The 20,284-nt window shown below is 39.4% G+C and overlaps 1 protein-coding gene and 1 long non-coding RNA gene across 2 annotated transcripts in view; one reads left to right on the top strand and one right to left on the bottom strand.

Moving 5' to 3' along the window:
- BMX (BMX non-receptor tyrosine kinase) overlaps positions 1 to 18,231 on the top strand; it is a 28,089-nt gene extending 9,858 nt beyond the window's left edge. Inside the window, exons 7-19 of the mRNA XM_075742935.1 lie at positions 2,260 to 2,438; positions 4,369 to 4,431; positions 5,445 to 5,504; positions 6,316 to 6,370; positions 7,999 to 8,078; positions 8,979 to 9,106; positions 9,522 to 9,596; positions 10,306 to 10,477; positions 11,416 to 11,632; positions 13,329 to 13,393; positions 14,313 to 14,431; positions 16,403 to 16,560; positions 17,581 to 18,231. Of these exons, the coding sequence (XP_075599050.1) occupies positions 2,260 to 2,438; positions 4,369 to 4,431; positions 5,445 to 5,504; positions 6,316 to 6,370; positions 7,999 to 8,078; positions 8,979 to 9,106; positions 9,522 to 9,596; positions 10,306 to 10,477; positions 11,416 to 11,632; positions 13,329 to 13,393; positions 14,313 to 14,431; positions 16,403 to 16,560; positions 17,581 to 17,655 (1,446 nt within the window). The 3' untranslated portion in view covers positions 17,656 to 18,231. The remainder of the gene's footprint in view (positions 1 to 2,259; positions 2,439 to 4,368; positions 4,432 to 5,444; positions 5,505 to 6,315; positions 6,371 to 7,998; positions 8,079 to 8,978; positions 9,107 to 9,521; positions 9,597 to 10,305; positions 10,478 to 11,415; positions 11,633 to 13,328; positions 13,394 to 14,312; positions 14,432 to 16,402; positions 16,561 to 17,580) is intronic.
- The window catches only part of LOC142605230 (uncharacterized), a 168,101-nt gene that overhangs the window by 27,305 nt on the left and 120,512 nt on the right, over positions 1 to 20,284 (bottom strand). The gene's annotated exons all lie outside the window — the stretch shown is intronic.

The following is a 20,284-nucleotide window of genomic DNA, read 5'->3' as shown; positions in this document are numbered from 1 at the left end:
TCTCTTCATGGGAACTGGTGGGTGTTTCCCCTGTGCTTTGATAACAGCAGGAAGCAGGGACTTCCCGCCTGAGAAACACTTTCAGCTCTGCTGGTGCCTGGCATCCGCTGTCTTTGCAATGGCAGATGGTTCGTGTAGGTCAGACCAGTACTGCAGTAGATCAAATCATAGAAGTCCACTGAGTGCAGACACATTTCTTCTCATGCTTATGTATCGGACAAGGTTTATGGAAGCTGGAGTGATCCAGCACTGTACAGTAGGGGTGCAGTTCTGCAGATAGTGGCCATTCCCTTATGCACATCACAGCAGAATCTCAGACTGTCACCTATGGCTCTCTAGATGACAGTGGTACAGTCATCAATATGAAAACCACAACAATATCACTGCCAGCATAAAGGAAATAATAAGATTCACTCAGTTACTATTAGGAAATGCTCTTGGGGTTTCAGCCAGTGCTGTAAATGGAAAGCTGTATATATGGACACAAATCAGGACATGAATCTGTACCAGGTTACAGGTGAAGTCCATCCAGAATATTGCAACAGACAAATACACATCCAGTAGTGAAACCCAAAGGGATGCAAATCTGATGTGCTCATCTTTGGCTGGTTCTTTTCCCTGGCAGGTTGGATAAAGCAAATTTCATTTCTGTGATCATAATTCTTTCTGCCATTTACTTTGGCCAATGCTTTGCACTTTCTTCTGTTCTCTCAAAAAGATGGAAGCTCCATTAGAGGATGACACCTTTATTGTTCTGTCAGAAAACACAGGAAATTAAAAAAGATCAAATTTATCTCAAAAAATTACAAAGGCCAATGCTCAGAGGTGTACATCAGCTCATAAATATGTTTACTGAATATCAGCTTGCTCTAACTTCACTAGATGCTTTAAAGAGAAAACAGTTTAATCTCTATTATAATTTTATCTATCCTTCTGACAGCTGCAGGCAACTCTGGTTCTGTCATTACTCCACAAAGCAAACAAGCAGTCTAAGACTTGAATTCTGCCTAACACAGGCTCTTGATCGATGAGCTCCTTTCCACTGAAGTCTGATATGACCAACAGGACCCACCCTGATAGGGTTCAAGTAGTAGTACTTGATGAGTAACAGACCTAATTCTAGTCAAATGAGGAGGACTCCGCTGTGAGTGATACCTCTTTAAAGAATGGGTATCTCCACTGGATCTTGGTGAGATCATATTGAGACTTTGAGCCTTTTCTCCTACATCTTTCTTATTTTCCTCATCCTTTGCTGTCAGTGTTTCAAGTGTAGTTTTCTCTGCTCTTAAAGAATTGTGATGTTTGGATTTTCTCAGTTATGACATTTCACCAATTTCTAAACACATTTCAGTGCCTTAATTTTAGATGCTCTTTTGCCCATGCTTTGATTGATGTCACCTAACTTTAATGTCAGGCTTCTCATCCAAGTCATTTGTGTAGACTTCCTCAACAATCAGTGGTGAGAGGTAGACACTTCTGTAGGATGACATGTCTCACGTGAAGACACAGGTCAAAGCTAGATAAGATGAATCCCATAGTTACATACCTACACTTGTTTAACTCTGCACAGGCAAAGTTAGGCACCAAGGAGTGTGATTCCTTATATCCAACATGCTTAGGAGAGAAACATCAATAAAACTCAGTAAGGAAAGGGAATGATTTAGAATTAGCATAGTTTTTGCTTTTAGTGATCAGTAATAACAGTTGACTAATGCTTGTTGTGCTTCATGGTAGCATTACTATTGACCAAAAGCCGTTCAAAAACCAAAGTTATTTTATAATACTGTGATAGGGTCTTTTAATACAACAGGACATCATTGCACTTAGTTATAGTAAAGCACAATTTAGTCATGTGGTGTCCAAAGCACATGAATTGCAACAGTTCATTAATTAGTATCAGCTTCAGATAGGTTGGCAGGCTTTTGATGCAAATCAAGTCTATCACATAATTCTGGTAATGAGAGCTTCCTATTACAGCAGTGTCAGCCTCCACTCAGAGTTCATTGCTTCTGGTGTCATTATGGTGGAACTCGGTTCTGTTCTCACCTGTCTCACAAACGTGGACAGCAGTATCTGGGCTGTGCTTCTAAATGGATGAGGAAAAAGCTGCTTGTCTGTGCCCATCTTCTTAGCTTTGATTAATTTGCCTAATATCATTACACATGTTGAAGATATAAGTGATCATGTACATGTTGTGTTATTTCTTACGATACTCAGTGCTGCATCTCCTTATCATTTTATTTCCTCTGTCTTCAAAAGCGGAAGCGTAGAAGCCTCCCCCAGGTGCTGTCACCAGACAAGTCAGTCCCGAACATGGCTGTGGCCCAATGCAACTATGAACCAGAAGGAAATTCAGGTCTCCGGCTTGTCAGAAGCAGTAAATACTATGTATTGCAAGAAGAAGATTCTAATTGGTGGAAAGTAAGGGATTTGGAAGGGTAGGTATGCCCTTAGTCTTCCACATATCTCATCTTCATAGACAACATTGCAGGCACTCCTAGAACCTTTCTGGATCTATGTTAGAATTACCTTAGTAGCTTTTAAACATTACTTTAGAAACCTCATTGTCTTCTGTACAACTCCATTTTCATTACTATCCTTGGCTGCCAGGTTGAGTAAGATTTACAACAGTCACTGCCTAGTATACTCACTAAGATAGTAGCCAGTGGCCTTAATTTTGATATGTGCCTGAAAAAGGGCTTGTGTACACAGAAGCCATCCATTTTTTCCCAACTGTTTAGTTTAAGTGAATAAAAAGATAAAATCCTTCCTCACAAATATTGCCTCTCTTGTATGCACAAGCCATCTTTAGTCCAACACCATTACTATCGCAATAGCAGCACGGAAGACCAGTGAGAACTGCTGAGGCACAAATCACTTATCACTTCAGTCTTTCCCCAGCGTTAGCAATACTTTTCCACAAAGACAGGGCACTTCCATCCTGCACAGGGTTTAATTATTCTCTTTGAGGTTCACAAGTGGAGGAATCCCCTTCAGCAACTTAAAATAAGGTATTTTTCATTAATATCCAGCTGGGGCAGAAAAGAGTGTGTCTTCCCAAGTTATTAAATGTGAAACAGCTTTAGGAGTGTACTGGAGACAAAGGCAGTGCAACAAACAGGAGCTGCCTGGAAGATATAAATATTCCTTGTCTGTCTCATGATGGATACTAGCTGAGTTTGATTTTATGTACTTGATAAAAATGTGGAAGGGAAGAATTTTTGAGCTAGGGGATGCCCAAACTGGTTTGGAACAGAATGAAATTACTTGATCCACTCATAATTCGCTGCAAGTAAACCAACAAATAAAGCAATCTTAACTTTATAACTCACAGGATTGGCATACTGTTCTGGATGAAGAAAGGAGCACACAACCCCAGCAACTCAAAGGCAATAATAAATTAGTAAACTGAGATATGCTCTTAAATTCCTTCACTGGACTGTTTATGGCTATGTAAAAGCACATGATACAGGCAGCTCTGTTTATAGAGCCTGAGTAGAGGGGTCTAAGATGAATGAAGGAGCAGAGAGCGCTCAAGAGAAAATGGAAGCATTTACAGTTTTTTCTTTGACTTGAGAAGCTGATACTTGTGCAGTATTGATTCTGTAAGGACAAGTCACATATACATCATAACAAAAGCTTTAAATTCTGCTTGAAAAAAAAAAATTGAAGATCTTGTTTTCTTGAATGTAGCAGGAACCAACATCAGGAGTTACCTGTTTCACCTCTTTTCATGCACTCTCAGTTTTCTTCTCACTTTACTGAGACCTGTGTTAAAGAAAATCTTCCTTTCTGTGTCCATCCATATGCAAATATACAATGGGCACAGCATACAGCTCGCCCCCTTACAACTACAGATGCCTGTTGGCCTCCATAACTTAGGTCCATCATCCTATGTTGCCAGCTGCTTTAAGTGGTAGCTCGGCTGTCTATATTCACTTAGCTTAGCTTCTCAGTTGCAAATGGCATTTTGTTGGGAAGAGTGCTGAGACTTGCTGCATTCGACCTTGAATACTCTGCTGCCACCCATCAGTCACTAGTGTCCTTCATCACAGCAACTGAGATGACATATAATGAAATTGTTGAACAGCTCCTCCAATCTTACATATGATGAAGCCAACCACTGAGGAAGAAGCCATTTCAATGACTAGTGAAAAGAGTGCTTCATTGAAATGTCATTTTCTAAAACAAATTACTTCTGTATTTTTCTACCTGGTAAGTAAAAGCAGAAAAGTTTTAACCATAAGCATTTCTATTAGTGGCATTCTAAAAAGTGACTCTCTGATTAATCCCTTTTCCTATTTTAAGTGACCAAATTTAAGATGTAGTCATGTACAATAGCTAAACTGTGAACTGTTTATTTTGCAGGAATGAAGGTTTCGTACCGAGCACTTACTTGAGAAAGTTATCTCTGAATGATGATGAGCCAAGGTGAATCAATATGCAGCCATCCACTGCTTAAATGTGTTCTTCACCACTCTAGTAAACATTAGGCAATATTTCTGGAGTATTTTTCTTTTTAAATAACTTTCTGAGTACTAAGCATAAAGTTTCCTGAAAGGTATAGAATCAGGTGCAGGTTGTCTTCTTGACTCATGCATTAATGCAAAAAACATCAGGTGAAAATCCTGGTTTCATTTAAATCACTAGGGTTTTACCACTGCTTTCAATGACACTGGGATTTCAATCTTTGTATTCTTATTTCAGCATTAAATCAGCCTTGCTAGCTCTCTTGTGCCTTTGTATGTAAGTGAGTAGTCCTGTGCAGGGTAAAGGGAATCTGTCAAAGTGATACATCAGACCCATCTTTTCCTTTTTAGTAAGATGAAACGACATTGTAAGCATTAAATGTATGCCTAAGTATTTGACTGAAAATCTGACAGAAACATAGCAGATTGTCTCATAGTAAATCATACTGGACAATATTCAGAAGTTTCCTAAAAAAACCCAAAAGACCCTACTCTTACAGTATACAGTAAAAGGCAGCATAAATAAGAATCATTATTATTTCTGCACAAGAGGTTCTTTTTGAGGCTTTTTTTTTTCTGCCACATGAACTCCTTCTATTGCCTGTCATGCTAAGAACATTTATTTGGGAAGTCTAGGGTTGTGCAGTTTTGGAAATCTTCCATGTAAATTTTGAAAAGGTAGATGCAATCTCTTCATAGGGTCACTAAAGGGATATGTAATTTCATTGCCTGTTACAGCATGCTTGGAGAATATTTGGCTTTCCGACACATTGCACAGTGGAGGGCAAAGGCAGCATAAGTGTTTACCAAGTCATTAAAAAATCCAGACAATTAAATATGTCTCAACTTTTTGAAATATTCACCTTAGACCAGGGCATAACTACTCAAAAAATATAGGTACTATGACCTTTAACCCAAGGAAGGTATTTTTCGTAAGTAGTTTTCACGTTTCAGCATGTTGTTTTGTCTTTGCAGGGAAAACTCCAGTGTCAGTGAACACACGTTGGCAGAAGAGCAGAGTATTGCTAAGCATGAGTGAGTACACAGAATGTACTTCATTCTTCATGGGAATGAATCTTCATGGGAACCAAAAGATTCTTTGAACAGAGATTCCCACTTTACATGTCCACTCTACCTAGAGCAATGGTATTCAATATATGGCTGTCATAATAATGATAATAATTATAGATATTGTCATCAGCAACATCACTGCCCACAGACTCCCAAAGGCATGAATATATTTGTTTTCAGACAAAAAAAAAAAAAAAAAGGGCATTTAGATAAATCAGTCTAGTACACTAATAAAGGGATGTTTCATGAAAGTGAACTGCTATTAAAAAGGCTTCATTGGAGCTCCCTGAACTGATCTGACTGAGCATGTTTGGCTTGTTTCCTCCATTTGGGATCTCTCAGTGTACTTAAATATTATGACAACCAGAAGGTTCAAGGTTAGAGGAGAATTATGTACCTCCCAGCTTTTAGGGAGACAGCTGTGTCATGGTCTACAGGAGGCACAGCAAACTACTTCTGGTAGAGCTCCTGGCAGAGCATTAGAGCAGCAGGATCCTCCTCCAAAGATTTACTGCAAAAAGTCAGAGTCACAGGGTGGGCCCAGATATTTCAGGAGGAGACCCGCTGGATGGATGAGAGAAAGCAGATGGGAACTAGTGGTTTCCCTTTTATCTCATGGCCTAAAATCACATATGCAGGACAAGTCCCAAGTCTAGTCTCTGGCTTTTAAAAGCAATTTTGAAAAGATTTACAATGTCTGGCATTTTTCATGTGTCTGTTGTGCCTTATTCAGAAATCAGCCTGTGAATAATAAGCCCAATATTTCTCTTTGCAGTTGGTATGCTGGTAATATCTCCCGTGCCCAGTCTGAGCAGCTGCTCCGTCAGAAGGTCCTACATATCCTTTATCACTTGTATATGAACAACCATGGAAATGTTTCTGTGTCTGTTGTCTTTGCTATACTGTGTAGCTAGAGGATGCTGATGCTCTTCAAATAGCACTAGTATTACAGAGTGCTAGAAACTCTTGTGCTAACTTGATGTTGACAAACAGATCTCAAAAAATGCCTGGATGCATTAATGGCTCTTCTACATAAATAAACAAATGATGCACCTCTAAAATACTCTTGGAACAAAGCCACACTGCATGCATTTCCTCTCGAAGCTCTGCTCTTTGGTTTTACCTCTAGGCCTGTGTTGTTTGCTCCAGTGTGGCTCTTTATGCAGATCAGTCTAGAGGAATCATCTGTGGTGGTTTTACAATATACAAATGTGGAGTAAAAGAAGATCATCCAGACAAGCAGACAACCTTGAGCAAACTCAGTGCTATGCCCACTGAGCGTTGGCTGGATGCAGCTGATTTGGAGCAAGGATGGAAAGCACCATAGGACTTAGTCAGATGTACAAGTTTTTACAGCAGACAACTGCAGAAGGACTTGTCCATGTACCTTTCTGGAGAAGACCCAGCCTCAGCCATGCTTTGTGTTTGAGCGTGCTCTGTAAACAACTTTTCCTCTCATGGCTTGCTGCTTTCTCACAGCCACTCTTGTTGGTACTCAGCCACTAACGACTTTGATATAACCCGACCCTTTGGGAGTCTTGGTGCAGCATCCTTTCCCTTGGACCTGCACCATAGGTTCAGGAATTAAATTCAAGTTTGGAAAATCAATGGGTAAAGGGAGTTATGTCACAGTCCCAAAAGGTGCTGGATACTCGTGTCTTCAGTTAATTTTAAGGGGGCATGAAGTTTCCTTTGAACTTCACAGGAATGAACCTTGGCCTGTGTATGAGGTTCTAGATGTCTTCTTTCCTCCCTGCAATAGCCATTCCTAGCACATTAGAAGTGTAGCTGTTAAATGAACTCTGAAAAACAGAATTTCCAGCCCAGTATGGTAAACCATTAACACAAGTAAGTGGATAGTGCAAGTTAGGACTGGAGTACCACATAAAGACTAAAACCAGTCAAAATATAACAGACTGCAGTGAAAAATCTTTCTACTTGTTCAGTAATTCAGAAATACTTTGCCAATAGAAAATACATCAGTCTAATGCATTATGTAAAGGAACTGGGTGTGGTGGATAGAGCTTTTATTCAGATGGGATGTATGTGGCAGTGTTTGGATCTTAAAACGTGTACTGCCTCTGGAGAGTGCATGAGGAAGGACATGGGGTTAACAACTCTCCATCTCCCCAGTTATAAACCTGTATCTGTGCACCAAAATGCAGGCTACTTTCTTCATGGCTGGGCTGGGGTACAACTCACCTAATTTTAAACATTTTCAGTGGGATACCCCAACCAGTTACCTAGACTCTCTTTTTAGTGGAAAGACATAAGTATTTCTAAGGCAGAATTAATCTTGTCCTAACGTAGTCCTTAAAGGAGGTCAGATGAGTCACGTCTCCTTCTCTCCTTGGTGGACATTACAGTGTAAAAGCCTAAAGTTCACTGAAATGAATCCCAACGTCCTTGTTCCTTGTAACTTTTTTTTTTCTTTTTTTTTTTTTTTTTTTTTAATTAGGGGAAAGAAGGTACTTTTATGGTTCGGAAATCTAGCCAAGCAGGAATGTATACTGTGTCTGTATTCAGCAAGGTTCCTGAGTGAGTATCCAAATAATGTGTACCATTTCTATGATGGTGCTATAGGTATGCTGCTTGGTGTGACTGGTCAGCAACAAAATCTCTACATTGTGTTAAAGGTGAACCTCAGGCACATTCAGGTCCTGTTAGTTATTTGAATTCATACATGACAGTGGCTCCCCGAACAGGGGAACAGAGGTCCAGAATTGTCTCATCTAAACATAGGCATGTAACAGGCACACAATCTAGGGGAATAGCGGGGTCTCAAGAGTGAGAGGGAAGGAAGGCAATGGGAATAGGTATAGGAATAGGAAGGGAAAGGGGAAGGGGAAGGGGAAGGGGAAGGGGAAGGGGAAGGGGAAGGGGAAGGGGAAAGAGAAGGATGAGGAGGATGAGCATGAGGAGGAGGAGGATGAGGAGGAGGAGGAGCAGGAGGAGGAGGAGGGGAAGAGGAAGGGGAAGGGGAGAGGGAAGGAGAAGGAGAAGGAGAAGGAGAAGGAGAAGGAGAAGGAGAAGGAGAAGGAGAAGGAGAAGGAGAAGGAGAAGGAGAAGGGGAAGGGGAAGGGGAAAGGGAAGGGAAAGTGTTCAAAATTAGATGTAGAACTATTGCAAGAGCAGTATATGAAAGTCTTTTGCTCTAGATGTAGCTGTTGGGAGACAAGTACTCACCATCAGCCTACATTAGAGTATGCAGAAGTCTCCAACGTGCTGCAGGCCTGTACTACACAGCCAGCAGGTGTTAAGGGGAAAAGCGGGCTGAGGCAAATGTAACAGTCTTCCTGGTCACATCTACTACATATTTTGTTATTTGGCCAGCTGGAGTGTTGCAGTTCATTCAGCAACTAAGTAATCTATTAACGCATGGGCTGGAAGACACTTTGCAAGGCTTTGACATGTACGGCACTTTCTGATGTTTTTCAGAAGTAAAAAAGGAACAGTCAAACATTACCATGTGCACAAAACCCCTGAGAACAAGTATTACCTGGTTGAAAATTACTATTTTGATTCCATTCCCACGCTTATACACTACCATCAACACAACTCAGCCGGTAATCCTATATGCTCTTTCTGCTCCATTGGCTTTGGTTTAGGCATCTGGACTTCTCAGCATTATTGTGAATCTCTTCCAATACTGAATACTCTAAATATTGAAACATCTTTTGGGAGAGTTTGGGTGGAACTTGATCTAACATCTTTGCAATCAATATTGTTGCTTTCCTTTGCTGTACAGTGCTTTTTGGTATTGTACTACCTCTCCTTGCAATACCTCTGCTGGACTAGCCTGTAAGCACAGAAAATTTTTGATCTTGTGAAGTGATGTAGCAACTGCTGAATATTGAATATCTGTGGTTACATGGATGGTTGTAATACATAAGGGAGATGGAGGTATTAGTTTCCCTGTATTTTCTTTGATTTCAGAAGACTTATGTATGTATTGTGACCTTTAGCAGGTTTTCTTTGTAGGTATGGTGACAAGGCTCCGGCATGCAGTGTCAACACAAGTAAATAAAGTCCCATCCACAGCTTCATTAGGAAATGGTATGAAGATAAGTTTCCTCTTTGAAACTGGTGTCAGTCTTGGCCACTAAGAAAAGAATAACCAGAAAGTCATGACTGTTACTGCTTTCAGGCTTGCAGGAGGTTACAGAATCTTTGGTGGCTATTTCTGCTTGTCCATGAGAATTTGGGAAGGATGGGTTTTCAGTCCATAGCTCCTTCTGTAGTTTCCTCTTGTCCAGTGTAGCATTGAGACTTTATGGTTCTATGAAATAGAGTACCCTTCCTACAAGTGCATCTAGCCTACATCCAGGGCAACATGAACGCAAAGGCATTTTATATCAATTGTTATGTTGTGCCCTTTTTACGGCATTTTATGTCAGGTCTTATATCAACTGTGCAACACCTTGTATGCTTCCTTCCCCAGCACATCAGAGTCATGGCCATTCTTTCTCTTTGCCACATTACCTGGCACAGTAATACTTGTTCTCCAGTCTCCTACATGAAAATATATCATCATTTGATGCATAAATCTTTCTCAAATCTATTGATAAGGCTTAAACCTAAGCAGCAGCAAACAACACTTGTAGGAAGTGTAGTCTCCTTCCATAACTCAAACACCAAGTGGAGAGACAGGTATGTTGCATGGCTCTGCGACCTTCGAGAGAAAACAGCAGCATTGCATGTGGGGGATATGACACTTGCATTTGTTAATTTTTTTTTGCTAAAGGATTTTCTTTTGTCTCACTAGGAATCTGGGAGCTGAAACGAGAAGAAATTGTCCTGTTGAGAGATCTAGGGAGCGGTCAGTTTGGAATGGTCCACCTGGGAAAGTGGAAGGGACAATATGATGTGGCCATAAAGATGATTAAAGAGGGAGCAATGTCAGAAGATGAATTCATAGAAGAAGCTCAGACCATGATGTAAGCTATGGCATTACTTAATTATTTGGAAATAATGATGTCTCCAAACATTAATCAGTAATGTATAACACACACAGGAAAGAGAATTTCCTCTTAAAAATAGCATTAAGTAGTGTTGAGTACATTGGGCACAAGCTAAATAGGTAGCCATATAGGATATTTGAAGTATTACCAAAAGAACTTCACAAAGATCAATACAGTCATCTACAAAGTTTTCAATTAACATCTCTTCCACAACTTCAGAGGTTCCACATATGTCACTTAAAACTCTGTTGCATTAGCATTTATACAGAAACTGTTAGAAAGCTGTTCCTGCCATCCTGCAGGTGGGAATGAGAGACAGATCAATAACTGAGAAATGCCAGAAATATGAACATGAGACTTGAAGTTTTACTCTCTGACTCCAAAGAGTTAAGGATGTTAGAATTTCCAGTGAAATTTCATCAGATGATAATTGAAGCATACAAATTCATGAATATTTCATGTATCTCATATCCTGAAGAAATGCACTATATTAACTACATAGTTAATGATCAGATATGATCAGGATTCTCAATGTGAAAATTTTGTAACATGGTTTTAGTAGAAAACCTTAAGGTCTAAGGTCCACCCCACCTACTCAGATCTATTTTCTCCCACCAATAAGGTTGCACTGTTGCACTGCTAAATCCTATTTCAAGTTTTGACTATAAAGTTGTCATTTCATCAATACTGAGTCTTTTGATTGTCATCAATACTGAGTTTCAAAGTAATCAGCAGAAGGACACTCAATTCTTCTTGAAAAGGAATATTTGAAGTCTGAGATGGAACTGTATCCAGTCTCAATAATTTCTTTCAGTATGTTGTATTAATATTTGAAGAGCAAGACTTACAGAAATGCACAAGAATCTCCATTTATTCTTTGATTATTTTATTTTTTTTATTTTTATTTATTTCAGGAAAATTAATCATCCCAAACTTGTTAGACTGTACGGTGTATGCTCAAAATCATATCCCATCTATATAGTGACGGAATACATGCCTAATGGCTGTTTGCTTAGCTACTTAAGGAGTCATGGGAAGGAACTACAATCCCTTCAGCTTCTGGAAATATGTTATGATGTTTGTGATGCTATGGCATTTCTGGAGAGCTGTCAGTTCATACATAGAGATTTGGTAAGCTATCCCACGGGAGAAGTGGAACAGTGAAGGTAGGGGGATGACCTAAAGCTAGGCAGTCCTACCCCTCAGGTTCACCCAGAGCTGCACTGGCTCTGATGGCATGCACCCCAGAAAGCATGGTGGTCCACTGAACAGAGACACCCAGCTGGCTCAATACAAGGCAGCTCTGGATGAGCATCACTAAAGCCACATGTAAACAGCGCTGCCCACAAGTGAATATGTTCTGCTTCAGAGCTGAGTTGACAGGTCTACAGCACCGCATACCGTGCTGCCTGCATTTATGGGCTCTAGCATCAAGGATTTATGCACCACTTGGCAGCACAGACATCCAATCGGAAAATTAGTCCGCTGAAGCAAAGAGTTATGTCCAATGATGCTGTAGTTCTCCAGAAGAAAGCGGTACAACATTAAAGATTTGGCTGGCTTAGCTTGTATTTTGATGAGTTAGGGATTTATCTAATTGGGAACTATTTCTCTTATAAAACAAGTGTGGGCACTACTAGGATAAACTGGAATTTACTCTGGTGAATTGCAAGCAGGAGCAGAACTTGAAAGTCTGCAGCTACCTATCTCTTTTAAATACATTCATCTGCCAGTTTTCAAGCAAGTATTTCAAGTTGCTTTCAATGAAAGGATCAGGCCTTTCAAGGACTTGGACCAAAAGTTTATGAAAAACTTAGCTTTCAAGAATGCTGGCTTGGGGGAAATAAGCTGTTATTTTATTGGCCTATTAAAATTGAACCTAGTCAAATTTCTGGTGCATTGTGCTTCAGAGTTGGGAACAGTATTTTACATTCTAATTCTAGACAAATATAATGGAAGATTTGTGACAATTTATGTTACAGATTTGCTTAATTTTCCAATAGGGATGCAGTCTCCTCAGGTAGCATTTTAAATGTCTTGTTGATGCTTTCAAAGAATTGTCTTTATGTTTAAATAAAGTTGTTAAATCCATACCTCACCAATTTTCGCACCCTGATTCAGAAATCGGGAATATCAGACAACCTAAGTAGCAGAATTCTAGTTGAAAATATAAAGTCAGCTTCCCAAAAACTAGCTGTGCACCATGAGAAAACAGAGATAAAGCTTGTGCTTGATTTCAAGTTGAAAACTGTAGATGCAAACTGTATCACAGAAATTAATAAGCATGCAGACAGAGAATACAGCCTTAGATAAATATTCTCAAGTAGTCATTTGCAGAACTGGGTTTATATTGAACTTTTCATAAATCAAGCTGTTTAAATCACTTTTCATTGCTTCACTCTATAGTGCATTGCAAATAATCCAATCAATGTTTTTCACTTTTTTGATGTCTTGGTAAATTCTGAGACTACTGAAAGGGACCCTGAGTAGGACGCCATTTGAAAGACAAGGTTTAGTTTCTTGCTCTGTTGCTGTTTTTCTAGGTGAATGTGGGTTTCTCACCTCTGTTTCCTCATCCCTCAATGTCCTTATTTGTAAAGCTGGGATAATGGTAAAGAATGCTTTTCAGTCATTAGTCAAATAGTGAAATAAGAGAGCTACTTACTGTTCCCTTACAGTTCCAAACTTAATTGCTTCAGTCAAAGAATGTCATTATTCATTGAAATGCTAGAGGACAGAAATTATTATTAGCAAATTACCAAGACATGATGTTATTTGCTCCTCTTTGTATTTTTTTCACTCATGTCTTCTCATTTCTCTACTAAAGGCTGCTAGGAACTGTTTGGTTGACAGCAACCTTACTGTGAAAGTATCTGACTTTGGGATGACTAGGTAAGTAAAAGAACTGGGAGCCTTGTGAATCTATGATGTCAGTAGTTTACCGGCAGTGATCAGCTAGCAACTGGTTGTTAGGAAAGTTAAGCCACAGGTTGTGATACATCTCTTTGTGTCTGCTTTCCATTAATGACCAAAAGCCATTATGAGATTAGCATAAAGTCATTCTACTGTCTCAAAAAGTTAAAGCTTAAAGGCCAATTGCAGCTGAGAGATTTCACTAGTCATGTTTGTTAAAGAAATCTCAGAGTTTACTTAATGTACAAGATTTTCACCTAATTTGAGGGCCAAACATCTTGGAGAGAAGTTAGAGAGGATGAGCAGCCTAGAGAACATGTCCTCTGAGAAGAGGCTGAGGGAGCAAGCTGCTTAGCCTGGCGAAGAGGAGGCCAAGAGGGGATCTAAAAGCTGCCTGTAGCTACTTACAGTTGCAAAGCTGATGGAGCCAAACACGTCTTATCAGTGCCAGGTGATATAACTGCAGACATTGGCCACATACTGTAGCTTGGGAAGTTCAAACTGGACAGTAAGAGAAGTTGTTTCCCCAGGAGGGTGATGGAACAGTGAAATATGCCAGTCAGGGAGACTACAAGATTGCAATCTTTGGAGGCTTTTAAGACTTGGCTACACAGAGCCATGGCTCACCTGATCTGATGTTGGGAGTAATCCTATTTCACCAAGAGGATGGGCTAGATGGCCTGACAACAGGCATTTCTAAGATTCTGCATTATTCTCTGATAAGTTGATAGCAATGATCTGTTCTACAGATTCTAGCTAATGCCTCTATCAGGTATCCTTCAGAAATTTGGGGTCCTGCCCAGGCTTTTTTTAGGAACCCCGTGATGTACAAGGAAGAAGCAGTAAATAGTATTTCACTATAACTCAGTCACAACCAAATTTTGTTCTTTCCTCCTAGATATGTTCTGGATGACCTGTATATAAGTTCACTAGGAACCAAGTTTCCAGTGAAGTGGTCAGCACCGGAAGTTTTTCATTACACCAAATTTAGCAGCAAGTCAGATGTGTGGGCCTTTGGTATGTATGGAATTTGACAGATAAATATGTATGCATATATATGCCATTACATTTGGATTTTCTCAGCTTACTAAGCAGAAGTGCTAGACATTTACACACTGAAAGAATGTAAAAAGCAGTTACAGCTTATGTTCTTGTTTAATATTTTTATGCATCCAAACCTTATCCTCTTTGCATTTTTTTTAGCCCTACCATTTTACTTTTAGGCACATAGAAACTCTACCCGCTCCCCATTTCCTATATATGTGTTTAATATGGTAAACTGTTGGCAGTGGAGAGCAAACAGTATCTCTGCCATATCTAGAACATAAATCAGTGCTGTCCAAGTCAAAAGATGTTTTCTGTTTGTTGCAGAGGTCAGAGTGGTCTCTCTGCATAAGCCAGCTGTGGAAGAGAGTCTGTGTGAGCTGGGACTCTGTATCTCAGAAAAATAAGATACGTTTGCAGATCACTTTCTACCTAGGAATTTCAAATATTTGAACTTCTACTTCAGTGGTTTTCAAGCTGTTATTTACAAATCCCTGGAGTCTGTTCAGTGTTTCTAAAAGTCTGTAAAAGGTGTCAAAGGAAAGGGAGCCTTTTGTGAACAGGCCTAAATTCCTCTTACATGGGTTTGCTCCTCCAGTAGGAAAATTTTGGCAGCTATCAAGTTGATGAAAGATTGGCAACCCACTGTTCTTAACATTGAACAATGGTGAATAAAGCAGATGAAAGTGTTCCCAAATGCTGGGCTGCTTCTTATCTTTAACTTCACCTACCCTCCCAGTATTAATGACTCTGGCAGAGAAAGAGCTCATTCATGCGTTTTACAAGTTATTCATAATGTATACGATTAAATCAGAAGTTGGATTTTCTGCTGATACGTTTTCTTTTTGTTCGTATCGATGAAATCCTGGCTTCAGGCTTTATTGTCATTAACTTCAATATTGGCATTAACTTCAATGAGAAACTTTATTATTCCTTTTCTCTTCTTAACACTATCCATTGATGCAGCGGAAGCAAGGGGAGAGAAGGATCTGTCAGTTCTTGTTTGGTTGTTTTTAACTAATGAGTCTTTAAAGGACTAAAGAACTCATCTGATGTATTCATATCCCAAAAGCAGATGTCAGAGAACAAATAATCTTGGGGTTTTTTAATGTTCTCATCAGGGAAAGCTGGGATTCAGGTACCATTTTATTCTGATCCCACTGTGACACTACAATGCTCCAGTCTTCAAGCTGGAGTGAAGTCAAAGATTCAATAAATTTCTTTAAAAAAAAAAAAAAGTCATTACTTTTTGTATAATATTTGTATATATATGATTGTGAAATAAATATTTCACAAGGGTTTTTTTTTTTTTTTTTTACTTTACAGTTGGCATGATTATCACATATGTTCAGTTACAAAAAAAATTGTTTCCTGCAAAGCTTTCATTATGAATTAATGATTATTATATTATCCAGTGTTTCTATTACTTCAGTATAATCCAGTTTTTATAGGTATGTGTAGCTGACACTATAAAGTATTCAAAAATCTTTCTGTTACCAATAGAGTATATGTCCCACCCACTTAAATCAGTAAAAATTTTCTTATTATTCGTTAAAAACATAGATACCTATAGCTGTCATTTTGTTTTTCCTTCCCTCTCTCTGTGTACACACACATACATATACAAGGGGATGTTTGTATGTATTTTGTAAAAAAAAAATCAGTCCATGGAGAGCTATGTCCTGGGTTTTCTCCATCATTGTTCGTATTAAATATATTTTATAATTAACTTTATCATCTAACTTTATCTTCTGCAGTAGAACTTGTTTGACATTTGGGTACAGGATCCCACTTGTCAGTCATCTCCATACTTTTCTGTGTATATTCTCTGTAAAGAGTCTGGTAATTTTTATGTTGCATGTGTGTCTTATTCTGGGAAAAAGGGGTTATCTTGCATTTCTTGACTTTCATTTTTTGTCTTGCATTGCCATGAATATTTTGCAGGTATCTTAATGTGGGAGGTGTTCACTTTGGGAAAGCAGCCCTATGAGCTTTATGATAACATGCAAGTGATTGAGAAAGTTTCTCAAGGATACAGACTTTATAGACCGCAACTGGTTTCAGACATCATCTACCAGATAATGTACAACTGCTGGCATGAGGTATGTATATCTGCACGTACGAACTGGAGAAAACAAAATAACAGGAGTCAGTAGGAGTCCCTGTTGACAGCTGAACTAATGTTCATCATGGAAAATATCCCTTATAAAAGCCATTGCTTGTATGTAGTACATTCTATATAGCAGTCTAGTTCAGGATATTGTTAGTACAGGAAATATAGGGTGTAAGCAAAAATTGAGTCCCTTTTTTCAGAACCATATATTTAAGCAAATAACAGTAAAACACCCTTCAACATCAACATAATATACAGGATGAGATTCTTCTCACCTCATTTTAATGGTTTAAAATTTGGGTGCTGAGCTAACTTAATTGTTTACATTTCTCCCATGATTACAGGAACATTACTGGTACCTCTCCATAGTCATTTGTCCTTTCTGTCTTAGCCACCACAGAATAAAAGATATCTGCTTTCCTATACAGAGATCTGTATATATACAGCAAATGTAGATGAGACTTCCAACTTCTTAGATAGCTAAAGTACCTTAGAAAGCTAAAGCACCCTTTAGTATAAGAAGGATGTGTTACCCCGTCTGTGAGTCTTCTAGGAGTTGTAAGTCAAAAGCCGATCATACTTATTTTATTTTGAGAGATCTGCATCTTCTGTGGCAAGAATTACCCTGATTTAGTGTTCCTCTTCACCTCAATTTTAGTCAGCTGTCTGTGGACCATGACTTGTTTCTCATCAGCAACAAAGAACTGTCTGGCATGTTATTGGTGATATCATGAAATGACAGTGATGTTTTGGTGGGGTTTTTTTAATATAATTGTCAGAAAAATGAGAAAAATAATTTATATTTGAGGACATGTTAATACAAAGAAAGAAGATTAAACTATCACAACATAGGATAGATATAAAAAGTAACTTTAATTTTCTTTACCTCATAATCGTCACTGTCTCTACTAATTTCTGCGTGCTAAAATCAAGAAAAACTAATGAAAATTACAGTTCCTGAATGATTTCAAAATTAAATAACCATACCCATCATCTTTGCTTCATTTAGCTACCAGAAAAGCGCCCTGCCTTTTATCAGCTCTTATCATTTTTTGAGGCACTGAGAGAAGACAACAGAGCTTGAAAAAGAAGATTCAGAAACAGATGACTGTGCACACCGGTTGCGTATCTCCTGTCTTCTGTACGAGAGCTAAATCTGAAATCTGTCTGACACCAGCCACCCCTACTATTCTGTATATTAGTCTTCTCATTTAATCAGGGAGTTGACCAAGAAGGGTATGGAGAAAGCTTTTGAGGCAGTCTGTGGGTGACAGAATTTGGAAGGACACTGTGGAAGATTGTAATTCATTTTGTTAGCATTATCACAAGGGACTTCTCAGACGTTGAGATATTTATACCAATTGTGTGCACTCCTCCAGTGCTACCAAGCTGTCATTATTTGGCCTTAACTGGAAATGTAAACAAGAAAATACATGCCTGTTAGGTTTTCTCATTATCATAACTCATCTTAATGTGCTTTTTCTTTGTAATCGCTTGAAGCTGATGCCTGAAGCCAAATTTAGAACTGTTGTAAGTGACAGAAACATAAATAGTTATAGTCTTGCTTTCAATTACTTAGAAATTATTACTGGTAAAATATTTTATGAGTTAGCTTACCAGTACTATTGACTTTAGTTTCAGCCCTCAGGGTGTACATTTGATTTGGAATTTATTCTAAGCTACATATCTAAGATATTTGCGGCTTAGCAACATACGAGGTGTTTGCTAGAGTGTTATTGCTTCCTGCTACAAGTGAAAATAGAGAAAAAAAAGTTTTATGCAGAATTCCATAGTCATTGCAATAGTAAATGGTAAATTTGCTGAGCTCTATAAAACTTGAAGAGCAAAAATTTGAAGAGAATCAAAAATGCTATTAATAAAATTGCTTAACCAAGTATTTTAGTACTGAGGAGCTGAAATTTGGCTCCTGATGCTAACACTTAAATAAGAGCACCCAACTTTCAGCTGTGCGTAGCACTACACAAATTAGTGCTAACTTCAATAAGTCTAGAGATACAAATACATCTGAAGCCACGTAACTATAACAGAGGTGTCTGAACTCAGACACTGACATTTGTAAAATGCTGATCTAATATGTATAAAATAAAAGGGGTTTAAAATAAAATAAGGTCTGAAAAAAATCCTCTCCGCTCTCCTTATATTTGAACTATTTCAGTGTGTGATGCCTCTAAGAGCCCAAGTGACGTCCGCTTGCCCTTTCCCGGGTGGAGCTGGCCCAGCCCTAGCACGGACACCTCGGCAGCTCCAGTTTGAACCTGAGGAGTAAGAAATGCAAGGTGCAGACATCTGGGGAGAGGCGAGAAAGAAATTAAGGTCTCTGGCCAGCCAGGGGCTCCAGCACCTGCACTTGCCGGCGTTGTCTGGTCCCCACAGGAGAAGCCAGCCAGCAGAGCACATCCCTGTTACCTGGGGAGCTGTGTGCCTCTTTGAGGGAAAGCAGGATTCGGGGTGATGCGAATGACTGCGGGGATCCACGCAGGCCTGGGGGGGGCCATGAGGGTACATGCAGGAGAGGCAGGGCATGGTATGGTGTTGGTTGTGCATCAAGCTGGGCCGAGGACTGCTGACCCAGAGAAAGGGTCAGGAAGGAGTGCTGACACAGATAAAATATGAGAGGGTGTAGGGGGTGCCGCCCCCTGCCCCCCCCCCCCGCCCCAGCACAGAGGGTAGGAAATATTGTTGGGGCTAATGCATGTAGTTGATTTCTTTAATATAAACATTGTCTTTTTATTTCTGTTTTTCCAACATCCTGCTCTATTTTTTTAGTGGCTTTATGTTGTTGACAATTCTGAATGGTGTTTTGTGATTCATAGCACAGCTTTTAAAATTAATGGCTTTGAAATGAAAGCTTTGCCTTAATGGAAATGTTAATCTTAACAACAGATCTGAAGATGGCTGGCACGACTAATTACATTATTTGATTGTTTCCAGCTTTGCCATTCCCTTTTTCTGTTACTGCACGGTAAGTGGGAAGACCACATATAGTTGAATTACTTGTCTTAAAAGTTCAGCTAAAGTACTAAGGTTTGAGGACGTCATGGCAATGGGATATGTGGTATAGGCAGGCAACATAAAGAAAAAATATTTTCTTTCCTTTACATTCCTGTCTAGTTCGCAGTTAATCACTATTGTCTGTCTACCATTTTGAACTGTCTCATTTAAGGGTCTTGTTTCTTAAATAGGCAATGAGTGTGGAGCATTAGGATAGTGTTTTGTGAGCCCACAGAGTCCAGCCATACGTTTTCAGATGTACGTTTGACTGCTTTCTACAGTTTCTGATAATTTTGGAGGCCCATGAGTTGAAGAGTCCATGCATTTGCTGAAGCTTTTTCATGCAGGCTCATGTTTGCTACTGGCTTTTTGTCAGACCTACCGCAGGACTGTGTAGACGTCGTGTCCACGCACCTTTCAGTGCCCCTTGTGCGCACAGAACAACTGCACTGGCATGGTGGCAGGTATGGCATGGGACCTACAAGACACAGAATTATAGAAATGCTGGCTGGAAGGGACCTCAGGAGGTCATCTAGCCAAACTTCTCACTCAGAGTTGGACTGTCCCCACCGCTTGGTCACCCATACCTTTGTCTACCTGAACTCTGTACACTTCTAAAGGTGGAGATCCCACAGCCTCTTCCAGAGCATGGAATAGGCAATCTGTTCCAGTGCTGCACTATCCTCCCTGTGAACAGCTTT

The sequence above is a fragment of the Balearica regulorum genome, chromosome 1 (genome assembly GCF_011004875.1).
Source record: "Balearica regulorum gibbericeps isolate bBalReg1 chromosome 1, bBalReg1.pri, whole genome shotgun sequence".
NCBI classification, from domain to species: Eukaryota; Metazoa; Chordata; class Aves; order Gruiformes; family Gruidae; genus Balearica; species Balearica regulorum.
The sequence above is the reverse complement of the archived record's forward strand: the minus strand, read 5'-3'. Positions and strand labels throughout refer to the sequence as shown.